The sequence below is a fragment of the Pleurodeles waltl genome, chromosome 3_1 (genome assembly GCF_031143425.1).
Source record: "Pleurodeles waltl isolate 20211129_DDA chromosome 3_1, aPleWal1.hap1.20221129, whole genome shotgun sequence".
NCBI lineage: Eukaryota > Metazoa > Chordata > Amphibia > Caudata > Salamandridae > Pleurodeles > Pleurodeles waltl.
In genome coordinates this window covers 158,137,055-158,154,309 of record NC_090440.1, presented here as the reverse complement: position 1 = coordinate 158,154,309, position 17,255 = coordinate 158,137,055, and the positions used below count along the sequence as shown (strand labels likewise).

At 42.0% G+C, this 17,255-nt stretch overlaps 1 protein-coding gene across 2 annotated transcripts in view; it reads left to right on the top strand.

Annotated features, from left to right (window-relative positions):
• The window catches only part of ISL2 (ISL LIM homeobox 2), a 92,575-nt gene that overhangs the window by 65,575 nt on the left and 9,745 nt on the right, over positions 1-17,255 (top strand). The window contains exons 5-6 of one of the 2 annotated variants that reach the window (XM_069222027.1): positions 10,045-10,212; positions 16,633-16,699. In XM_069222027.1, coding sequence (XP_069078128.1) covers positions 10,045-10,212; positions 16,633-16,683 — 219 coding nt within the window. In that variant the 3' untranslated portion in view covers positions 16,684-16,699. The remainder of the gene's footprint in view (positions 1-10,044; positions 10,213-16,632; positions 16,700-17,255) is intronic. The other variant, XM_069222026.1, reaches the window with a different exon arrangement.

Here is a 17,255-nt window from a genome sequence, read left to right as displayed (position 1 = left end):
CCCTATCCAGATTTACCCAAACTTTCCTGGAAAGAAAGCAACAGCAACATTTTGATTATGTTTCTAAACATTTTAAAACATATGGCAAACAGTTTGGGAAACACTGAGGTAAGTGAAATCTGCTAGTTTAGACAAGCAGAACAAAAACCTCTGACTCACCTCAAGACCCAGTCAACGTTAAACCCAAAAAAATTAATGAGGCAGAGCAGATGGTGTGGGTGACAGTCTCCAACCTAATGCCAGGATGTGAGGTACCCACAACTTGTCTGTTCTCTCACATCATTAGAGTGTGCTTCTGGGACTCTACATTTAACTCAGAACTGGGAGCCCAGAATACCAGACAAATAGAGTTAAAGAGCAGGATAAAATCAAGATCAGATGGGAGATCCCCAGCAACTAAGTCAAAGGATTGTTGCTAAGAACTGGGCAAATAAGTTTGAGAAGAACAAGGTGGGACAATTCCTAAAATCAGACAAGATGGGCCCGCCATGAGTATTGGAAAGTATTTTGTAGTTGGGGATTTGTCTCATCAGAGAGGAGAGAAACAGAAGAGGTACTGTCAAGTGGTTGAACAAGCAGCACCCACCCACCCTGGCAAACCCTGCTAGTACGGATGTCCGCTGGTCGTGCTTGTGAAGTGTAAGCAGGGGCCAGACGCTTTGGAAGGTTGCGCTGGGCAACTGCCCACTTTGTCCATGTCTTAAAATACTTCTGCAGTCAAGCCAAGGCGGAACCAGTGTTCTGGCTCATCCCTAAGTGCCAAACTACATGCAGATTCGTCCAAATATTTGGGATGTACATTACAAAAGCAAAATGTAAGAACATGATAAAGATTTTATAATGTAATAAGTTTTTCTTTAACATGTGATAGTGTTCCCCCTTTATATACAATTAGAGCCCAGATTGAACTGGGAATCAGTTACCTTTCGATACCAAGGGAATAATATCCGCCACTAACCCACTGATTTGCAGGATGGAAATCTGGGCAGAACGACTCTGTCCCTTCAAGCTCAGTTTGCATTTTGGTCTTCCCTTCCACTTTCAGTAATGGGCCACGTGTCACTAGTGTAGATGGCGGTGCTAACCCATTTATTGCATTATTTTGCAAACCTTCAACTGCTCAGCTCTCGTTCCTTCTTCAAACACCTCAACATGTTCCATGTCTGATTTGGGGGTGGGGCGCTGCTGGGTAGCTTTATCCACTCTAACGCTGTCCGTGCCTGTGGGTGGATTAGCCCGTCTGGGCTTAGAACGCCATTATTTAACTGCACAGCTCCAATGGGTGTTTCACTGTCTGTCTGGCCGCATCCTGCTTAAGACAGGGTTTACTGTAAAGACTTTAAGAAAGGCGTACTGCACTACTCATTGTTTCCTACAGAACATTCTAACCAGTGCCACCCAGGGTTATTCCACCCGGCTTTCTCTAACCTTACTAGAACCTGTAAACTCACTAACATGTAGAAACCCTATGTATCTGCAATACCTTTGCTAGGCCTCCCCACTTGCACAGGACAGCTTCACTCAGGGCAAGTTCATCAGTAGTTTGCTCCAGGACTTTCAAAATAATAAAGGGAAGGGAAGACAGAACACCATATGCCTATATCACTGACTTTTTTTGACATTATATAGCTATTCTAGAGGTTTGGGAGCCACTGAAAGCTTAGCCAGGCTTGAGCCTGAAGCCTGGCTCTGACCCTGGCTCAGTTGAGGTCCTGTTGGAATCCCAAGCCCATAACTAGCTGAGCTTTCATGTGGCTTCTGGCTGCCTCCTCCCCTCTACCCAGGGTGAGGCGTCAGGGCCAGAGCTGCCAACTTTGGAACTGGGGAACCAGGTTCGAGTCTTGGCAATGGCTCAACATCCTGTGATTATGGGCAAACCACTTAATCTCTCCACGCTTAAAAACAATGAATGTGACCTTTTGTAATGTAAGTAGTGCTCATGTAAAGTGTGCTAATACCTTTGGGTCGAGTTCAAGCTATATAAAAACTGTAGAAAATGCACAAAATAAAAACATGGCCTCCAAGGAAAGACAAATGCCCTTTTTCTGCCTGATTTGTACAAGGTTAAATTTAAAAAACTGGATAAATTGCGGCTTCCCTGCTTCCCTGCATCTTAGGCAAATATTTTATTCCCTAAAAAGATTTTTTCTTCATTAGTGCGTATGAAACTTTCAAATACGTGAGTTCTGAATACCAGTAGTACAAAAAACAGAATGTATTAGACATAATAGACTTAAATGTGACGTTATTAACATCAGTGCTTCACATGTTAAAGAATTACACTTCTCTTGAATTTGATCATATTTTACAAGATGTTTGTTGGAAATTTACATACAAAAATATCAAGGCTTGACTTGTGCACTGGCTGTAAGATTTGAGCCAGACCCTAGGCTCTGCTCTACTTGTTAATTTGTTGGCTCACCAACGCCAAAGCTAATTCAATGCAGCAGTTGAAGTGCATTAAAAAAGGTCTGGATATTGCCATGGGGATGGGGTCAGTAAGCGTGGAAGAAGAATCAAAGGCACGGCCAAAAGGCAAAATACTCTGCAACTATTTTGTTGATATCTCACCGTCAGGTAACAACATATAAAATAACACATACTTTAACTGAAAAATAAATGAAGGTAAACTAATCCGTGGGAAATGCACTATTTAATGTTATGAAACCTCTTTTGGTTAATGCAATCACTACAGATGTATATGTGTGCAACCAGAGGCCTACAGAATTGAATCCTGTTTGATGCAGCATAAAAAGTGGCGTGTATTTTTAGCACTTGGAGGTCCCTGAAAGCCCAATGAATGTTTGTCATTATTTTAAACATGAGTTATACACAGTATGATGTAGGCTGCCACTAACTGTGCATATACATTTAGGGTAGAGATAAAAGTGCTTCTAAAGTAAAGATTTCAGTAATATGCAGATTATACCCAGTACAAACATTTTTTTTATAGCTGTCCTTTAAAATAACACACTCCATAGCTCAGTTTGGAACACCCTTACAACATCCTCACAAAAAGAAAACATCGTGTCATAAGGAAGCTTCAAGTAACTCCACCAATTGACTCTTCCCAGGCAGCCTTTACATTTGCCAATAACACACTTTTGCATTTCCTCGGGGAAGCAGACACCCTAACTAGAAGGCTTATTTCTCTTTAGCTGCCTGCCCTCCCTCCAGAATGCAGCAAGGGGGCCCCCTCCGCTTCAGCTTGGGAATCTATTGTGGGAATTGGCTCTTGCCCTTTAGCTAAGAGGCGAACATTACGGACAAATGCCGTCTGTTAAGATTTCAATCACGGACAACGAGCGGTAGGCCTAACTTACGGACAGTCTGTGAACATTACGGACGGGTGGTCACCCTACCCCCCTATACACAGTCCTTTATCTGGCCTCCAACGCTTGTGTATTTATTCCATCCTTTCACTTGTCGTCCTACTCTTTGCTGTGCGTCAATGATACTAAAGAGAGGTGGTTGATGCCTAGCGACGCACATCTGTAACTAATAACAACAAAGGTAGTATGTCATTAATAAATCCTGTGGCGGGTGCCAGCCTGGTGCAAGAAACCCAACCACCACGGGTTTCGGGGTGCACACAAACAGGGGTGGATGTAAAAAACACCTATGTCATGCGCTGTACATTACAGAATCTAAGAAAAGTAGCACCCAGGGCACTCCAAAAACATGAGTCCATGAATGGAAAGCTTTGTGTGAAACGTTTTAATCCTTGGTGATCGGTAGTAAATCGTAGTTATAAGATGTTCAAGTCCACATATAAAAAAGTATATACGAGTTACAGAAACAGTCTGAATCCTCAGAATGAACAGGTATATAAGAGAAACAAAACAGCCAACACGTGTTTCGCCCTCACGGACTTTTTCAAGGCTGAAAACAGAAACAAAAAGGGAACTATTTACAATTAATAGCGATGTCACCTGGAAGGCACATTTGAAAAGTGCAAATATTATAGGCGTGACGTGAAAGGGTGATTTTGCTTCAGCGTGAAGGAATATTAGGGATAGAGAAAACCCTTTAGGCTCCAACGTTAACATTAGAAAAAGAAGAAGAGAATTAGGTGGTCACCGTAAGTGCACAAAAAGAGAAGGTTGATAACATACAGTTGTAAACCTGGAGTATTCAGAGAAATCTTAAAGAGTGGGAGACCAGATGGTCAACGTCTATAAAAAGAAAAAACAAAGAGTACATGGTGTAGAAATATGTGAAACAGGACAAAGCTAGTGGGTATAGCAATTTACCTCAAGATAACTAAGAAACAAGTAGCTAATGTAGTTCTGTTAGAGATCCTAATGAAAAGACTTTATCTAAGAAGGAGAGGCAAAAAACGGAAAAAAGCAGTGTTACTAAAAGAGTTAAGAACGATGGCATGAGTATGAAATTAAAGGATTGAAATAATTGCAAAAAAAGAGAGAGATGGAGGAGGAAAGGTAAAAGAGACCTACCAAAAATTTGATTAAATATTGAGAAGTCCAAAGTGGTAAAAGGCGCGTTCCATCAATGTAGGGGACAGGTATTCCTTATGCGTCATGATACTGTGTCCAGTGGTATATCCATAGTGAGGGACATACAATAATTGTAGGGTCTAAGTAGACCCTGCCTGTAGAACTAGACCGGAACAGACAAGGAGAAAAAAGACGCTATGTCACGTATAAACAATGAACGGTCCATGCGGTATAAACTATAATAAATGCTCCGTGTTAGAAGCATGTTTAGACAAGTATATATAAATGGCCCTGTCCTGACTAGTAAGATCATTGTCATGAGAGAAAGGTACGCAAAACAAAATACATGTGGGGAGAACGGACATTTAACTCCCCCTGCTCAACCGGCACAAAAAGCGGCGTGTTTGATAAGAGCCACAAGGATATGTAACTTGAACCAAACCCATTACGTGTTTCACAAAACTATCTAGGAATCGAACAAAAATACAGAAAGGGCAAGCCATTTTCAAGTTAATCTATAACGTTTGCCCGAGGAAAATGCATAAAAAACCCCACGTTAACTAACCGGTCGGGGAAGTCAATCCCCGTATAGCTAACTAACCAGGAAAATCTCCCGTAAGTTAGAACATGCGCTAATGTTTGTATAGACTGAAAGAGAAAGGCTAAGTTCTTTCTAATCTGCCTCTGCCGCCCCTTACAGTTCAAGAAAAAACACCAGTAGAGACACGTGAGTAATGACAAAACCCGTATTTGCAAACTGACTGGGAAGGTTACCCATTAGCTGAAAACAAACGCTAATATTTAAATAAATTAGAGAAGAGAGGCTAATGTACTTAAACCCTACCTGTGCCGCCCCGTAGACTCCGGGAGGACAAGCGAAGAAACGTGTATGTACTCTCCCGCAGCGCCTGATAAAGCTGCCGTGTTTTAGTGGGGAGCGAAGCCATTTTAATGTCCGCGTCTATATGCGCACCCTATTAGAAATAAAAGAAGGACTAAGGGAATTGTCAGCAGGCAGGGAGTTCCTATTGCCTGCTTAGAACATGGGCGCCATGTTGAAATATGCCCGCGGCAGCTGAGTGGAAGAGAGCTGCGTGTAATGAAAAGATGTGAGACAGTGTGTATTAGGTAAAGAGCCCCAGGCAATAGTGGATTTGTGCCATGGCAGCGGGTGGTAAATGGGGAAAACACTGAGAGGAGAAGTAAGTAGATAGAGAAAGCGTGTTACTTAATTTGTGGAGAACAGAGACATTAGAAATAACAGGAGAGAAAAAGTGCAGGGCACTGAACCCAGTCCCTATGACATCATAGTACATTAGAAAGATTATGCAAATCGACGAAGAAATCCTGGTACCTAAGGATAGAGGTTTGTACAATAAAGTCAAACAGCAATAATGGTAAGTACGACATGTGAGAACATTAAGGACAAATCAGGTAATCATACAAATAGTGCGGGTAACCTGTTGAATAACAGAGATCTTCTGTGTCAGTACCAGACATATTATTAATTATAAATAGTGAAACAGTGTGTATGAATGTAAGACAAATAAACAGACGGGGACTCAATCCCATACGTTTTGATGTGAACAATATTGTCACTGACCAGATGGTAGGGATGCATTATGAAAGAAATACAGTTTATATATACATGCATGCTTAGAGAAATACATGGAGGTCCTTGTGAATGTTCAGGCCCTGTTCAACTGCTCGTAGCTTGATTATCCACCTGCTCTCCAGGCGTCTTAGGGCCAGAGTACGGTTGCCCCCTCGAGGCGTCTTATTCAGAGAGTCAATCCCATGAATGTGTATATCCAAGACTTCCCTCTGTCCATGGGTCTCGTTAAAGTGGATCGCAAAGGGATAGTTGATGTTAGATGATCGAATGGCTCTAAGGTGTTCTTGGATGCGCTCTTTCAGTGGTCGGATGGTGCTTCCAACGTAAATTAGTCCACATGTACACACTATGCAATATACCACATAACTAGTGTTACAGTTAATGAAGTGTTTTAATTTGTGTGTGATCTGGGTGTTATACTTGAATCTCACTGTCTTGTCTTTGATGTACTCACAAATGTTACAGTGTCCACACCTGTACGTGCCTGGTGGTGGTTTTGGTAACCAAGTGTCCCTGCTCTCAGGTGGCAGGAAGCTATGACATAGCTGGTCGCGTATGGTGGTACCCCTCTTATAGACAATACTAGGTTTTCCAGTAAGACCATTTTTTAGTATCTCATCTGTTAGTAACACGGACCAGTGTTTTTGTATGGTTTTGTTGATTTGGAAGCTTAATGCACTGTGCTGGAGAACAAGGGAGATACGTTCTCGTGGGCTGTTTCACTTGGTATTGGTGAGCAAGGTTGGGCGTTTGATTTTCATAATCTTATTGCAGGCTTTATTAAGGGTCTGTGGATGGTAGCCCCTATGTCTGAAACGTAGTTCCATGTTGCGCAACTCTTCTTGAAAAACCCGTTCCTCACTACAATTACGGCGGATCCTCGTACTTTCCCCATAGGGAATTGCATTGATTTGGGGCTTCGGATGTGCGCTAGTCGCGTGCAAAATAGCATTACATGCCGTAGGCTTTCTGAAAAGTTTAGTACAGATTTTTCCATGTTCGATGTAGATGGTGAGGTCCAGAAAATTGATGGAAGATTGACTGGCCTCATGGGTAAAAATGATATTGAAAGTGTTATTGTTCAGGTGTTCTGTGAAAGCTGAAAGAGATGGTGCATCACCTGACCAGAAAACTAAAATGTCATCGATATATCTACCCCAGTAGAGGATATGCTGTGTCAGGAGTGGAGGGCAGGAACGCCACACATGTGTTTTTTCCATGTACCCCATATAAAGATTAGCATACGATGGAGAAAATTTGGCCCCCATGGCCACTCCTCGTATCTGGCGATACCAGTCTCCATTGTGTAGGAAAATGTTATTATCTAGGACCAGACTTATCAAGTCCATAAGCATGTTTGTATGGTCCAGTAGAGATGCATCTCTAGTGTCCAGATAGTGTTGGATAGCAGTAAGACCCTCTATTCTCGGGATGCTCGTGTAGAGTGAGGTCACATCCAAAGTAACTAAGTAGTGGCCTTCTGTCCATTCATAATCCGCCATCTTACACAATAAGTCCTTAGTGTCCCTGATGTAAGAGGGTAGGTTTTGGACAAAAGGCTGAAGGAAAATGTCTATATATTCCGACAGTTTCTCCGTGGGGGAGCCAATGCCAGAGATGATTGGTCTGCCTGGGGGGAAATTGCCCCTCTTGTGTATCTTTGGCAACATATAGATACAAGGTGAAGTAGGCATGTTATTATATAGATATTTGAACTCCATATCAGATATTAGGTCAAAGTTCAGAAATCCTTGTAGTTTCTGTAGAATGGATCTATTGACCCCCGGTAAAGGATTGTACGTGAGTTTGAGGTATGCAGTGCAGTCAGACAGTTGACGATCTAGTTCGGAAACATAGTCTGTTCTGTTCATGATCACGATGTTTCCACCCTTGTCCGCCTCCTTGATGACTATATCTTTGCAAAGCCCAAGTGACACTAGTGCTTGCTTTTCGGCTAACGTAATGTTGTGTGCAGGGATGGACTTATGTCCTAACACATACTGTTCCTCCATACGATAAAGATCGTTGGTAACCTTGTGGCAGAAAGAGTCAATTGCGTAATCTCTGGGTATTATGGGCGTGAACTTGGAGGTCGTTTTTAGACCACTAATGGTCCTGGTGTTGGAGTCTATATTGAGATCAGTGATGATCTCTGTGAGAGATGGTATAGGGCCCTCTTTGTGCTCAATTGATAGCAAGGTTTGAATGTCCTTGACATCTTTGATGGTCAATGCGCTAGGGGTATGAGGCAGAGCATTGGTGGATCGTGCAGAGGTGTTAACGTCATAGAAGTATTTATAGAGTTTACACCTGCGAATAAATTTAAACAAGCTAACATGTAGTTGTGTGAAATCTGGAAGAATGGTAGGTACAAAGCCAAGGCCTTTCTTTAGAATGTTAGTTTGGTCAGGATTCAGGGTTATGGAGGATAGATTGACAATAGAGATGGTGTCTGTCATGTCACCCGTAGAAACATGTGTGTTCGTCATTGTTGAGCATTGCGAGTTATTGAACGTGTTGCCACGCCCTCCAATCGTTTGTTTGTGTTTGCACCTGTGTATCCACCCTCACCCTGATCCATTTCTTATTCTCCTCTACCAGCACACCCATGGTTCCATCCCAACTCTCTTCCATCTTTATACACACACTCTTCTCTCTCACCACTAAACAAGCAAACACATTTACATGTTGAAAAAAAGTCAGACTTGCTGGGTTTGTCAATGCTTGGTTGCTCCAATTCATGCTGGAGGACTAAATAGATTGTTTTTGCTTGCTGATGTCAGACCTTACTGAAACTCAAACTCCATGCCACTCAGTCCATTCTTTTTTGTTTCGATAATATCTGTATAGTGTCAGCAACATGTAGATTTCTGAGTATGTTTTTTTGTGGATAAATTGTTACTGCCTTCTTTCTGGGTGGGCCAGTCCATTCAAGTGCACGAGTATTCCCTCTGGATAGTTGCTCCACAGTCTTTTCTTTCTGTTTACCCTGATTTAGAGCGTTAGCCTGCTCAGTGGTTTTGTTCATCCTTTGTCTTCAGTCCGACACTGAAACCATTCATGGAATCCAGATTTGGAGTTTGTCTGCATCTAATGTAGCTTGAGGCATGCTGGATCAGGGATCCCCAGCAGGACTTTTATGGGGTTGTTCTATTGCAGGCCTTGTTAGGTTGCTCTGTGCCTTGAGTAGGCAGGCGACTTCAGAGACATGCAATGCTGCTTTAGCAACCGTTTCCAGGATTTCCCAATGGTTCAGGTGGTTGTTCTTCTGTTATGCTTGGAAAATAGTAGGCCTCGGGAGAGAGTGAGTGGCAGCTAGGCTGCAGTCACCTGACCGTGACGTAGGCACAGCCAGTGAGCAGCAGTGGGGTGGAAGAAAAGAGCTTGACCCCAGAAGAGGTTTGTGAGGGTAAATGGACAAGCACAGCAGACGAGCCGCCATTAATGAGCAAAATAAGGAGGGCACGTGCACCTCAATGCACTATGCCTCCAACTTGTTCAACCTCAGAAAGTGTATTTTCCCTGCCTTTCCACATGCACAAGAACCACATAGTTTTAGCAAACACATTTTTTTTTTTTACTGTTGCCCGCTGTTGCGCTGCACAAAATTTCTGCTTGTAAAGTGACCCGCCAGCAGTGACTGTCACACTGAAAGAGGCTAATTGGAAGATAGTAGGGGGACTCCTCTCAGGCTGGTCCCCAAGATGCGTCATATCTCTTGCGTAAGATGGTCATCAGGGCTGAGGGACAATCAGTGTAGGTCCCAGGTGAGGAGCAGGTGGACCTTAGGTGGGATGAGGAAAGGTGGGGTTATACATGTGTGGATCATGCGCCTGTGGGGCCGGATGCTGTACTCCCACACTGAGACAGTTGAGTAGAAGGTAGCCTCTTCTAGATGGTTGTCAAGCACCACTGCAGTATTGCTTGTTACACTATTCATGTGACTGATTTGATCTTTCCTTCTGCCAACAGAGCCTACAAGGACTCACAGGGACGCCCCTGGTGGCGGGGAGTCCGATACGCCATGAGAGTGCGGTGCAGGGCACTGCAGTAGAGGTGCAGACCTACCAACCCCCGTGGAAAGCTCTCAGCGAGTTCGCCCTGCAGAGCGACCTGGAGCAGCCCGCCTTCCAGCAACTGGTAAGTACATGCGTAATGTCCCATCAACATGTGCTGAACATGCATGCTCACCAGTGGCAGCTGGTGACAAATGGAAATGGTGGGGCGAGCAAAGTGAATATTTTGACATGCATTGTGAGAAACCAGAAACGTCTTTAGCCTTAACACCAAAGCACTCAATCGTGGATTGTATAAACAGATTATTTATATAACGCGCTCTCGACCCAGAGGTATGAGGGCTTAAATTGAGCATCAGTTACATTACATGCCTTCACCTTCATTTTTATAGGCACAGTGAGATTAAGTGATTTGCCCAGACTCACAGGATGTTAAACTGGCGCGGAGACTCGAACCACCTGCTTCCCCAGCACCAAAGTTGGCAGCTCTGGCCCTTACTCCACACCCTCTTCTTCCCTATAGGGGAAATAAATAATAACCCTCGAAGGAACAATTTGCAGGAAATACCTAACAGCCTAGATGAAGTAAAAGGCTGGAATGGTATGCATTACATTACATTTTATTATAATAGAAAAATGTTTCCTTAAATATAAGCTACAGAACGTCCTCAATGTTTTCCAGTCCTAACTCCGACTGAGGTGCACTCCCACAGCCAACTCCCTTAACCAGTCCCACCGCTGCTTTCATGCTGGAAATAATGTTAAGCAGCATGAGAGAAGCGTCAGGATAGGTTAGAGCGGGCTCACTTAATGCTTCCTCATGCACTGGGTGAATGTGCCAGCTCTCCACCCGGCTGTCTAAGACAGCTCAGGTGGAAAGGTTTGAATTGCGCATGTTGGGCTGGTCGTCACAAGACAGTCGGCCAAACCAGCATGCACAATTCAAACTGGAGTTGCCACCACTCCACCTTGCCAATCAGCAGCAAATGGCCCATTGGCCCCTGCGTCACACTCAGTTCGGGCTGCAGAGTAAAAAATAAAATAATAACAAAATCATTTTATTACCATTTTATTTTTCACTCTTCTCTGCGTTCGCTGCAAGGGGGGGGGGTGACGCTCCTTCGCACCTATGGAGGAACCATCACTGATGCTCACAGCCCCTCAATAAGAAGCACCCCAATCAAACTCCCCGCATATGTGCAGGTGTGACGCACACACACCTTATAAACAAATCATTTTTTCTTTCCATAGCACTTAATACATCCAACCCACATCCCATTCTTAACCAAACTGGTAGTCGTATATAAAAATGCAACCCATAACCGCAGCCACTCTTAAGTCATCTCTCTCCAACCCATATTTTTTTTACGGTCCTGCATATCATATCCTTTGGGTATTCTCATGCTGTACCCCAATATCATACTACACACACCTGCCTCTATGCCATCTCTTTATCCACACCCCCCCCCCCTTCCATAAACCCACACCCATGGCTGTGGTCACCCCTGTTCCAGGCAGATTCATAAAGCAGATCCCTGGAGGCAATGTGAAGTAGACCCCACCACCACCACCATTCCTTGGATTTTTGTATGGCCCAAGTCCTTTGTATACCTTTGAGGTGTCTGCAGGTGGGCAAACCAAAGCTGGGGCAACCTCAAGGCACCCTCCACATCCTGCAGGGGCACAATGAACATTCAGCACTAATATTTCCACACCTCTCCATACTCCAACACTTATATTTACAGACACATAAAAGCCCAATTCTGTAGCATCAACTCAGTTTCTGCCCATTCCCACAACTGTCCTTTCGCTCCCCATTTCTACCTCCATCATTCTGTGACTCACTGCTCCATGTTACTAGATTTGCACAATGTTTCACTCATCCATCAGAGTAGTGGCCTGTCACAGCAGATGCACAGAGAGCTTTTCATGCCATGTCCCTAACGAAGAGTAGGAATGAAAATGGAACTTAGGTTTGTCATCCATCCAGATTTCCAAATACCTCCACATCTAGGCCTTAGTATATACACCATGCCTACCTGTAGCTCAGCTATGCAGAGTTCTAACCTATATTCAGTTCTCTTACTCCGTGTCCCCTGTATGAAACATCTGCACTGCACATCTGTTATGCATGTGACTGTAGAACCTGATTGTAAAAATTATTTCCAGTTTTTCGAAGTTATCAAACTGTCTTACAGTACTTATGGATCTTATTCACAAATGCACATCTTCTCCCCTCATATCTTATAAAAAGCACTCTAAAATCACTTAGAGTACTGTTCACACTTAAAAACACTGAAATAAATATTTTTGAGGGCATATGCTCAGTTCATCTGTTATATACACACACTCATTGCACTTACACCCAAAGAAAGAAGTGTTTGCAAGAAAGAAAGGAGATGGTGAATTCACAGGATGGAAAAACAGTCCCCAGAGTATCTTGAGCGAAAACACGCCAAAGATTGTGTTTTTTAATACTGTGGGCATATGTATTTTAAAAAATTACACAGCGCAGCAAGTTGCCTGGGGAGGCATAGCATTTTGACGCATTCCTAGTTCTACTGGGTGGATGCATGGGAACACCCACTTTTCACCCATGGAACGCCTTTCCAGGGCAGAGTAACTCAACACAGCGATATGCACAGCTTTGAGTTACTCTAGGATTATCAAGCCATGCAATGTTACCTTGCATAGCTTGATAAATCCAAATTAAGAGTTGCGTCGCTCTTACCCCCATTCCATGGTGCAAGGGCGACGAAAGTCTTTAACATGGTCCTGTGTGTCTATCCTGAAATGTAGATCGTAATAAATGGAAAAATAATACGTGTGCTCTCTTGTAGAGGCTGTTAGTAAGCCTTCAGGACAGGGCTGATGCTATATTTGGTAAAGGTAGATAATCAGGGCCTATCAACAAACTGCACTTTGTAGTACTTGCAGCTGTAGTACAATAGTACTACTTCATGTACAAAATGCTGCTCACAGACCTACATGCAGAGTTCGCCGTCTCGTCAGTGTGGCAGACATCTCCACACGTGTATGTTTTTTAACAAATTTGGCTAGGACCAGTGGAAGTGGCTGCAACAAAAGGAATACTTACTGATAAATGGGAGGAGTTTAGAGAGGAGGAAAGAAGTCTTTAGGAGGAATAAAGAGGGATATGCTAATACAGACATCCACCCACAAAAGAGTAACGCCATTGCTATTCATAAACTAAACTTCTAGAGTCACTACAGCCCAAATGGTTACAAAACATTAATACATGTAATCCAGCCCAGCCTTTAAGTACAGATAGCACCACACATGGCCACTCACGGGTACTGCACTTCACTCGAGTAGAAAATAATTGATGCATTAGAAAACATATTACATACATTTAATGCTCCATTAGAAAACAAATTACATACATTTAATTTGTTTGACTTTTAAATTAAATATATGGAACTGTTTTAGTGTTAAACATAAAAATTTAATATTTTATAATTTAGAAAAATTATAATCATTTTCAAAAATAAATGAAAAGTAAATCTTCAATACAAATTGAAAAGTACCTTAAATTAATAAAAAACTATGCATATTAATGACATTTAATAGATATTAATTAAATATTCAAATACTAGTAGGAAATATAGAGTTGTTTTTAATATGTGAACTTGAAAATATTTTAAATAAAAATCATACATTTTAAATATTCAATTATGTAAAAAACTTTAATTTAATGAGTTTGTGTGCTGTAACAATAAATGTGTTAAATAAATGTACATTCTTATTTTGCAATAAAATATGTTTAATATATTTTTTTAAAACAAATACGCTATAGTACTTTTCCATATACTTTCACATAGGGAGATCTTCGCTATAGTGGCAGAGTCCTTTGCCTGTGTGCGAAAAGATACTAGTAGTAACATTACACTTGTAAATTCTGTTTTGGATGTCTCTATCCCCAGATTTCAGGGGTGGAGACATGGAGGTTTGCATGTAGGTGTAAATGTGGGCTCAGAAATGGTGAGTAGCAAAAAAGTGTAGATTTACATCTCAGTGCAAAGAGTAAACTCATACGTGAGTAAATCTTCATACGTAAATTTATCTTTATTGGTAGGGCCCTTAGCTTCAAATCTAACGCTGTAATATCATTGCTAATGGTTGGAAGATTGCTGCTTCACAAAGTGATTTGCGTAGAATTACATCGTACAGTCAAGATGAGGTATCAGCATTGTTCAACATAATCAGTTGTTCTATTATCTCTGATCTCTATTCTTTTGGTATTTTTGGGCATGCAGTATTCTGGATTTCCTCTTACCTCTCTAGGTTCATCATCTCTGTATGGTGGTCTGGTGAAGATTTTTCCCCTTTGAATCATGAGCGTGGTGTTCCCAAGAGCTCTGTTCTTGGTCACCCTTATTTCTTCGTAAACGGTTACTGTTGCTTCCATTACCTTCTCCATTTGGCTTCTCTTATCTCTTTCGTGCTGATGATTCTCTCTGCTTCTCTTGTTGTGCTCATCACCTGCACATGATCATTTTTGATTGCCTGACAGCGGTTCAGCACTGGATAATTTACTTTTTTGATGTGTCAGCTGGTTTAAATCAGTGTACTCGTGCCTTCTGCCCCTTTCCAACTCACTTTTCCTCTCACACTTTAATTCTGTTCCACCCATCTTCTTTTTCCCTTTCTTCAAAAAAGCCATCCCATTGATCCTTCGCTAATCTTCTCTCTTTCATTTTACTCTGTCTCTTGTCCCTCTGGAGATCAAACGTAAATCTTTGAAAGATTTGCCCCTCTTTGCTTTCTAAGCCACCAAAATCTTTGCCTTTCATGACTAGAAAAGTTTTGCACTATTCTTTTCTCTTTTTTTCCTGCACCCTAACCTCCCTCCAGCCCTATTTCGTCCTCATCCTTTTTACCTTCTCTCTAAACTCCCACCTCCAGCGGACCCCTGCCTCTCTTGTGCTGGTCCTTTGGATGCCTTTCTACTCCCACCGTTGGCTTGGAATCTTTCTTTGTATTCACGGCTTTCTGTAAGTCAAGTTTGCATTCATTTAGGGATCACAACTGAAGAATATTGGACCTTGTTTTAAATCCACTTGATTGAACCCCAAAGTCCAGTTTTCCTTCCTTACCTGGTTCTCCTGTCCCATTACCTGTTCTCTGAAGTAACCAGATTGCAGCAGGTAGCACTTGAATAAGGTGCGCCTGTCCCATTTATTTCCATGATTGGGTTTGTTCTTTTCTCTCCTTGACCCAAAGCTTTGGAATCCCTGATCCTTCTTTCTTTGTATCCGTTCCATTCAGGGCTGGCTTGGTATCTCGAATCGACTTAGAGAATAATACAAGCCTTCTTCTGCACGGCAGTGTAGCAAGCAAGTCTGACCCTCTCTAAGGGAGTTTTGTTGGATGCAGGACTTTTTATTTAAAAAAATGATGTGTGATGCTAATTTTCTTTGATAGAAAAAAATTGGGGGTAACAATGGTGTCCCACTTTTGAACGCAAGTGCCGCATAGAGCTATTTACTCTTTGATTTTGCAAATGTTTATGTATTTGAGAAAAGGGGAAACTGGAAGTGAAGAGTGGTGTATGCTTGTGTGATTGTGCAAGTGTGTAGTTGCTCCCTCATTACCTACCTCAGTTTACCACTATATCACCCACTATTACATCAACCATGACCGTAGATGGTAACAGTACCTGGACCTGCCATGACCTCGTCTTCATTCTAGCGCCTAGCTTGCTTGGACTCGATTTAGAATAGTAGATTCTGTCCAGTTGAAGTAAAGTCAAGTCGAGGCCATAGCACTGGTCTATGCAATTGTCAATCACTGTTATTGCTAGAGGTCGTGACATATGTGCGTAACCCCACAGAGTACGTAACCTCTTCATATGACATGCCATCAGGACTCCTTTCTTTAAAAAAAAAAAAAGCAAAAACAAAATTTGTTTGGATGGGATTAGGAACAAAGTAGTTAATGCATATAGGGATTTTACCTGTATATGGTGTGTTTCTCAGTCTGAAAAGCATTTTTAAGACTGCTTCTGTGAAACTGTCGGGTGAGCACTGCCAAGATCAGTCTGGGTCTTTACACCCTGCAGCATTGGCATGTGACCTTTGACCAGTCACCAGACTAGGGCACGTTTCATGTATTCAGAGTGAGCTAGCCTGTCCCAGCCTTGCAAGCCACGTTGGTTGATTGGTCCCACATATCAAATTGGTTGGTTTGGATTCTTGCTCTGGCTATAGAGGGTTATACCCGTTTGTTTTATGCACAGGTTGGGTTTCAGGGACAACAGATCTGGGATTATGACACGGTTTGGATTAATGTCAAGCACTATTTTGTGGTAGCCCCACACTAGTTGTTTACTGCCTGCATACAGCTTGGGGTCTCAAACAGATTTGTTTTTTGCGAGTCACAAACAGGTTGAACTTCAGAATGACATAGGTTTGCTTGGTTGCATACCAGTAAATGTAGGAGTCATTCCAGATTGGTTTGCTGTAATTCACATGTAGGTTTGTTCACGTTTAATTTTTTCTCTTTTTTTCTTCAACTGTCTCAGGTCAAATTTCATCATAGCAGGGCACTTGTTGATGTCATCAAGCACTGGTAGAGCTGCCTTCCTGTTGGTCAGTGCTCTCTTACTGGCTTTTATTATGCGGTTGAAAGGCTATACACACACAGTACAAATATACATTGAAACCCTCTTGACTACTCTGGTCTCCTTAAGATACCCCTTGATAAGTCCTTTTGCTGGAACCCAATAGAAAACCCTACAATGCAATGATTACATTTTAATTCAGATCAAAATATGTTTTTGTGGTGCAAGCAATGCCCAGAAATGTATAATTTTCCATTATTATAGTGACACAAAAAATGTAATTCTTACTTGGAGTGTTAGAAATGATGCATGTCCTGGGTTATGATTTAAGAAATACATTTGCCTTGGCATGTGCATCCAATTTATATTTCAAGTTAGATTTATATGGTTTAAATTTCCAGATAGGCATATTAGATATATATATGGCAAATGAGGGATATGAAATCCTGAATTTCAAAATGTGTTCTACTTAAGTATTATGATAAAATGTCATTAGACACGTCAGCTGGTAGTTTAATATTTTATCTATTTAATTGCTTGGTTAGCAGTCATCTTTCCAGTGACCTATAAAGGCTTCCTTCACT